Source organism: Dipodomys ordii, unplaced genomic scaffold, assembly GCF_000151885.1.
Source record: "Dipodomys ordii isolate 6190 unplaced genomic scaffold, Dord_2.0 Scaffold5, whole genome shotgun sequence".
Taxonomy (NCBI): Eukaryota; Metazoa; Chordata; class Mammalia; order Rodentia; family Heteromyidae; genus Dipodomys; species Dipodomys ordii.
Window position 1 is genome coordinate 8750104 of NW_012267221.1, and position 7704 is coordinate 8757807.

At 46.8% G+C, this 7704-nt stretch overlaps 1 protein-coding gene across 3 annotated transcripts in view; it reads right to left on the bottom strand.

Annotated features, from left to right (window-relative positions):
- Nucleotides 1–204: 204 nt before the first annotated feature.
- The window catches only part of Nr4a2 (nuclear receptor subfamily 4, group A, member 2), an 8455-nt gene continuing 955 nt past the window's right edge, over nt 205–7704 (bottom strand). Inside the window, exons 2-8 of one of the 3 annotated variants that reach the window (XM_013028083.1) lie at nt 6466–6589; nt 5114–5979; nt 4150–4279; nt 3576–3739; nt 2502–2704; nt 1930–2108; nt 205–1789 (exon numbers count right to left, since the gene is read on the bottom strand). In XM_013028083.1, coding sequence (XP_012883537.1) covers nt 1533–1789; nt 1930–2108; nt 2502–2704; nt 3576–3739; nt 4150–4279; nt 5114–5977 — 1797 coding nt within the window. In that variant the 5' untranslated portion in view covers nt 5978–5979; nt 6466–6589 and the 3' untranslated portion in view covers nt 205–1532. The remainder of the gene's footprint in view (nt 1790–1929; nt 2109–2501; nt 2705–3575; nt 3740–4149; nt 4280–5113; nt 5980–6465; nt 6590–7704) is intronic. The other 2 variants (XM_013028091.1, XM_013028074.1) reach the window with 2 other exon arrangements.

The window sequence follows — 7704 nt, forward strand, 5'->3', positions numbered from 1 at the left end:
TGCTAAACTGGAATATTCTAGTTAAAGGGAAAAAATACTGAATTCTCTAAATAATCAGTTCAGTTACCCTGTTCCTTTAGTCAGAATAGATCTAGGCTGTCAGTTTGAAACTGAAATGTCACAAAAGTGACTTATCCCAAATCAATCTCCAACTCTGCCTATTGTTGTTAGTCATATTTATCCTGACCCAGGAAGAAGACAAAGTTCTGTTGATTTACATGGTTTATTGTTGTAAACATTAAAATTGTCTTTCTCAAAGAAAGAATTTATCAGGGGGAAAAAAATCAGCATCTCTACCTGTCAAACACCATAGAAAAAAAGGCAGTGACTCATGTCATGTGCCATACTAGAAATATACAAAGAAAAATACTACAGGATATGGCAATATTAAAATTCTTATTCAAACATAAAATAATATATTAACTGACAATTTTAGACATTAAAAAACAACAACAAAATTCAAAGTGCTCAGTAATTTCCAGGGAGTTATGTATATTATAAGCACTCTGGAAACAGTCAAAAGCTGCTGCATGCAAGTTTTGTTTAGCTTTAGACAACAAAATAATCAAGATATAAACTTTCTTTTATCAACATCAACGATACATACAACACTTACAAACAAGGAATGTCGGACGGTGTTACAAACACTATGTGTCCCTTTTCTCAGGATTTTCTGATGTATTAATACTTGTGCCCACCTATTTTACAATTGAGAAAATGTTTAAGCTCAGATAACTACCAATCTTTATAAAATCTAACAGACTACATAGTGTCTGAAATACTATTTATATAATATAGACATTACTGAAGTAGCAAGTGCCTATAACATTTTCAGCCTAAAATCAACATGCTTGTCCCTTTTTATTTATTTATTTTTTGCAAACACACTTATTTTTTTAGAATTTGTAATATTTATTCATAAATAGGCACAAAATAATTTAAAAAGCCAAACTGCATTGGGTAAATTTACAAGCCTTTGCCTTCTTCAACTCATGCCACCCACGCAACATTTAGTTTTACTATATATTACAGCTTTCTGTACAGCAGAAAACTTTGAAGTCATGTTAAGGGCAATACTTGTAAGTCCCCTTAAGACTGTGTGTATGTATGTGTATGTGTGCATATGTTACATTTGTCAACTGCAACAACCAAGCATGGCCAGACATTTCCCAGCATACATTAGCAATCTTCCTTCTGAACAATCAACTGATTTTTAACTGATAATAAAAAGTTTATACCACTGTTTTGTGTGTAGTCCATGTTCTAAATCCAGGATTCCCCGGAGCCAAAATGCCCTTTCAGGTTCTGCCTGCAGGTTAGGAAATAGCAACAGTTTTTGTTTGTTTGTTTGTTTGTTTTCTTTAGGGAACAGGGGTCTGGGATTTTACAGAAAGAGGAAACAACAAGCTGAGACAGCTCAGGGGGCTATCTCTGCCCATGTGACTAGCCCCCCTCTGGACTGTTTTTTGTTTGTTTGTTTTTGTTTTTAGAGATTTCTTTTCCAGTTCCTTTGAAGTGCATGAGAGAAGATCTTAGAAAGGTAAAGTGTCCAGGAAAAGTTTGTCAATTATTGCTGGAGGTGGTACCAAGTCTTCCAATTTCAGGTAGAAAATGCGCTGTAGCCCCTGTGTGCAAAGGGTACGGAGTTCTGGAAGCTTCCCTAACAGTTTGGACAGATAGTTGGGGCGGTTCAAGCCCCCGTTATTGAAAGTCACGTGGTCTTTAAGACAATTTACAATTTTGTTTTGCAGCTCTTCCACTCTCTTGGGTTCCTTGAGCCCATGTCTCTCTGCAGAAAACATAATCAGAAACAAAAGAAAAGCACACAAGGCATTAGCAAAATGACAGGAGGGTCTGTGACAAGGGAGAGCCAGAACCAATCCCCTGGGCAGTTCTGGTAGGGAAGTTCCATGCACCTGTAATACTGACCTGTGACCATAGCCAGGGCAGCAATGCAGGAGAAGGCAGAAATGTCGATGTTCATATTCTGCAAGTTGGAGGAGAATTCAACAATGGAATCAATCCATTCCCCAAAGCCACGCACGCATTGCAACCTGTGCAAGACCACCCCATTGCAAAAGATGAGTTTACCCTCCACTGGGTTGGACCTGCAATTAATACCAAAGAGAGAGGGGAGAAAAAGAGAGAGAGAAAAGCTAAACAACTAATTACTTGAAGAGCAATAAATGAGGGATTTAAGAGGCACCTAATTACTGAAGAGTTAATAAAATGTAGACCAGTGGACCTTGAAAGGCTTTAATTTCATAACAATCAAGAACACCCTCTATTCCACCTGCATTGCATTCATCCTAGGCTTCTGGAATTCACACACTCCTTCTCTTCTCCCGTGTGTGTGTGTGTGTGTGTGTGTGTGTGTGTGTGTGTGTGTGTGTGTTGCAGGTTCCCCCATCACCACCACCACCACCGCTGCCACCTTCTCTATTCCTTTACTTTCTTAATACCTTCCCCAGCCTCCCGGAATTGCTTCCTTCCCTTATTACCTGTAAGCTAATCGCAGGACAAACAGTTCTAAGAAAGCTGATTCAAAAAGCAGGTCCTGGTCAGCTTTGGGCAAATCAGCAAAGCCAGGGATCTTCTCTGCCCAGCCCCTGATGATCTCCATGGAGCCAGTCAGGAGATCATAGAATTGCTGTATATGCTGGGTGTCATCTCCACTCATCTGATAGTCAGGGTTCGCCTGGAACTGGAATTTCATTTTAAAAAGCACTTAATGAGGTTCTCTAAAATATATAACCCGTGAAATTGCTAACCCCGTTTCTAGTAGGGGAGCCAGGTTTTTATAACAATTAAACCTCTCTCTGACCAGTAAGGAAATTAGATGTTCCGGGGCAATTAATTCAATTAGGGACGGTGCTATGAGGTCGCTGCTTTAAATATGTAAATTACCATTTCCATACAGACTAAATACTATGCCATCCAGCCCTGGGAAACGTTCATTCTTATCTCCACAAAACAATTGGCATGTTAGTATTCAGACTAGTCCCAGAGTGGATCTTGTGCTGAGGTGGCCTTTGTAAAGCTTAATAATATTGCAGTCGCTTCTAGGTTTGCCCAACATACTTCCTCCAATTAAAGCCTGCATATTTTTTTCACAGCTGGAGTAAAAGAGGAATTTGACCACTAGATCCACAACCCAGGTCGCCATTCCTTACCCTCCTCTCTTCGTTCCCTGGCCCCAGGCAGGTCCCCATACCCTTCACCTGCACAGGGGCAGGAGGGTAAGGACTACAAGTACTCTGAGGAGGGTGGGGAGCAAAGTTGGAAAGGAGAAGATTTTGCTCAGCCTCCGGTTTTGTCCTATGAGGCATTGGGATACATTCCCAGAGACTCTACTACTCTGGCATGCCCCCTTCCTCCTTCCTCAGCCCTACCCCGGGGTCTAAACGTGGAGCTTACACCTCCTGTCCGTGTCCCGTGGCACTGCCCAGAGCTGTGAGACCTATAGCCTGGCTTGCCTCCGGTACCCCTTGGGTCTAGGGGCTGGTGCTGGGTGTGGGGAGGGATCCTGCCCATCTCTTGGTTTATCCACATGATACCCCCCACCAGCTTCTTACCCTGGAATAGTCCAGGCTGGTCATAGCCGGGTTGGAGTCGACATGGGCCCTGACGAGGGCACTGATCAGACTCACCGGAGGTGAGGGGGGAGAGGGGTCCTGTGGGCTCTTCGGTTTCGAGGGTAAACGACCTCTCCGGCCTTTTAAACTGTCCGTGCGAACCACTGCAAAGGGAACAGGCCAGTTAGCACCGCTCCTGGGAGCTCGGGGTCCAGCTGCGGCCTGCGTTCCTCCCCCGGGAAGGTCGCCGCGGTGGGGAGCCAGGGCCGGGCGGGCGGCTCAGAGACCTTCTGCTCGTAAAGCCTTTACTGAAGAGAAGCATTAAAGATGGGGTTATTTTATGTCTTCCTCCGGCTGAGTCGCGGAGTTAAAGGCGACCAGGGCCTGGTCGGCTTTCCGAGGATGGGGGACAGGAGAGGGAGGAGGGGGTTGACCAAATAGCTGGTGGGAGGCCAGACCCGGATGGGGGGGACCCGATACACACCGGTCTCCGGGAAATTGGGTTTGGGGTACAAATACCAGTGGGTTTTCCAGGGCAAAGACTGAGGAGGAACCGTGGCTTGCCCCGACCTACCTTCTTTGACCATCCCAACAGCCAGGCACTTCTGAAATCGGCAGTACTGACAACGATTCCGGCGTCGCTTATCCACTGGGCAGTTTTTATTTGCTAAGCACACGTATTTCGCGTTCTTTTGCACCGTGCGCTGCAAAAGGAGACAATGTAGGCCGAAAATGATTATTTTCTTCCTTAAAAGTCCAGCAACCCGGACTAGACCCAGAGGCTTGAATCTACACTCCCCTTCCCACAAACACACACAAACACACATTTCTCTTTTTTTTATTTTTTTCCTTTTCTTTTCCTTCCTATTTCTTTTTCTTTTTTTCCTCCCCCAGGGCATTTAACAGAAGAAAATTGATAGCGTTAACATTTGAGCTAACCTTGCCGCTCCTTGCTGTGTTTTATATGCCAAGAGAAGGAGAAGGAGACGCTCAGTAAATACAAATCCGTGGGCATTCATATTATTTACATTCCTTGGAGACCTTCTCTATTTAAAATGATAAGATTATTCAATCAGGATGGCGAAATAAAGAGATCACTTAATTTGACCATAGGGAATTCTGTTCCACTTGGTTAGCTCAGACACGGTTCTCTGTCCTAACCAATTTCAATCTGAACAGGGAAGACAGCTCCTAGCACATGCAAATCACCCTCTTCCAACTCTGCCTTCAACAACTTTGGGCGGGGGACCGCCGGGTCGGCTAGCTGCTGGGGAAACGCGACCTCCTGTCTCCCAGTCCTCCGGATTTCTTTGCTCAGACACCCCGATGCCCCCTCCGAAGACCTTTAGGAGGCTGCAGGACAGACACCCTGGGCTGACCCGGGGGGGGGGGGACTTGGGCGGTCGGGGGGACGAGGTGAGGCTGGGCTGCGGGCTGTTAGGAGAGTGCAGACTCCAGGGTGCCGGGAGCTGAGGGGGTAGGGTGGGGGGTGGAGAAGGTTCCCCTACCTGCCACCGCTGCTCCCCACCCGTGCTCACCTTAAAGAAACCTTTGCAGCCTTCACAAGTGCGCACACCATAGTGCTGGCAGGCTGCGTTGTCACCGCACACGGCACACAGCCCCTCGTTGGAAGGGGAGCCCCGGGACGGCGGTGAGGGCACCTGCGTGTCGAGCAGCTGCGACGCGTGCCCGATCTGCAGCCCCGGGAAGCCCATGGACGCGGGCTTGCGAATGGGGTTGGGCACAGCGAAAGTCTGCCCATCCACGACGTGGTGGCTGCCCGCGGGTTCTGGGTTCATGGGCACGTGCAGGGGCCCGTCGAAGCGCATCTGGCAGCTAGACACGGGAGTGCCAGGGGGCGACTGCTTAAAGGAGAAGAGCGAGAGGCGGGAAACCGGCGTTTTCCTCTGCTCGATCATGTGCGTAGTGGCCACGTAGTTCTGGTGGAAGTTGTGAAGAGAGCCTGGATCATCCCACATGGGGCTGTGCTGCACCTGGAAGCCCGGGGTGGTGGGTGTCGGGGGTGAGGAGGGCTTGTAGTAAACCGACCCGGAGTGCGGCATCATCTCCTCGGACTGAGGGGGCAGGTGGCTGTGTTGCTGGTAGTTGTGCATCGGAATATCTTCTACCTTAATGGAGGACTGCTGTCCGGACAGGGGCATTTGGTACAAGCAAGGTGGCTTGACGTCGTAGCCTGTGCTGTAGTTGTCCATAAAGGTACTGAAGCTGGGGAGAGAAGTGGTGGCAGTGATTTCAGTGTTGGTGAGGTCCATGCTAAACTTGACAAACTCTGGAGTTAAGAAATCGGAGCTGTATTCTCCCGAAGAGTGGTAACTGTAGCTCTGAGAAGCGGGGCTGGCTCCTTGAGGCGAGGACCCATACTGCGCCTGAACACAAGGCATGGCTGGAAATGAAACAGGGTGATATACACTCAGCCTGGTCAACTGAACACTTTCTCCCCGGCTCGGGTACACCTGGGGCTACACCGGCAGCCCGTGGCGGTCACAGAGAGGGTAGGGTGCGGGACAGGAAGGGAGAATGGTGGGGAGCTGCGGAGCAATTAGCGCAATGACTGATGACTGAAATGTCCGATCAGATAATGACCCAGAGCTTGAAAGCTATTGAGGGTCTACAGCCCCGGGTAACCGCCCCCCTCCCCAGCCCTCACACCTTTTTACAGCCGATTCCCCTTGGACGAGCCTCTTCTCTGAAGCTCGGATACCACCAAGCTTTCTAGAAACGGCAACCCCAAAATGAAGTTGAATTGCATAATGAGAAAGTTGTCCTGCAAGCCTGAAGTGACAGGGTTGGCCTGGGTGGATCACGTTGCCCCTCGTCTGGATATTTAGGGAACTCGGGGAAGGTAATGAATGAAAGAAAGTTCACTAACCTTCAGCCGAGTTACTGGCGTTTTCGAGGAAATTTAAGGTGGACAGTGTCGTAATTCAATGAAGGACAAAGTTTCCAAGATTTTTAGAAAAGCTGTGGGGAGTCCAGCCAGTTAGATCTCCTCCCTGAAATGCAGACACAGGAAGTGTCAGGGTGTCTTTCGGACAGAAATTTGGCTGGGCAGGCCTTTTGGAAATGAGTGTGCAGCAGTTTTAAAAGTGTGAAAAGACATGCCATAGAAACAACAGATAAAAATCATCCATTGCAAATCCCTCTAGAGAAGGCATCATGAAGCAAAGATTTCATGAACTTACTTTAAACTTAAGATCTAATGAATTGGCTCCTTTGCTCGAGTGTTAGTGGGAGGGGGAGTCATTTCTACTTTATTTTGAATGTGAATGTGAAAACTGGAGCTTAAGAGAAAGTGCAACACTAAAACCTTCTCCACATGTTTTCCCCTTGTGGTCAAATGGACTTTTCTTTTTGGAAAGGGGAAGAAAGTTAGCAGAAGTCAAGAGCATAAATTGAGAAAACAGGTACCTTCCCCCCTCCCCTTATAAAATGTTGGCAAGGCCTAGGTAACCAAGAAGCCAATTAAGAGTGGAAGAACCTGGGTTTCTTAATTTCTTTTGACACCACATTGAGATGGAAGATACTAGTGAGTTGGTGCTCTCCTTCTCCAGAAAACTGAGCTTTCAACATCTTTAATTGCCAAGGGCTGGTGAAAGGGTGCCTACTTTTCCAGGAGCATCTTAGGTCAATTGTTGAGGAAGGGGAAAACTGCTTGTACAGTATTGTCACCAATGTTAAAAGTGCTTTCCAACACAGCAAGTTAAACACCTTCTCTATAATGCCTGTCACAATCTGTCTATTTGAAAGAACAAGGCATTCTTGTGTCCTAGAAATTCTCAGTTGTTCTCACTTGGAAGGAATTCCCCAGCATAGGCAATCTTATTGCTAATGATAAAGAAAGCCAAACATCTACTCCTTCTTCTGCTTTTTCTCCCTTCTCCCATATTCTTGCTTCAAGGGGGTGGGGAGGCGGAAAAGAGAAGGTTAAGCAGAGAAAATAAGAAAGAAGACTTGACATCCCCCTTTCCCCACAGCCTTTGGAAATACGCCTGTGCTGGTACTGGATATTAGCTCTCTGGTACTTTCTCAGTTTCATAACTGTAGTCTTTACGTGTTCATATTCTCTCTCTCTCTCTCTCTCTCTCTCTCACACACACACACACACACA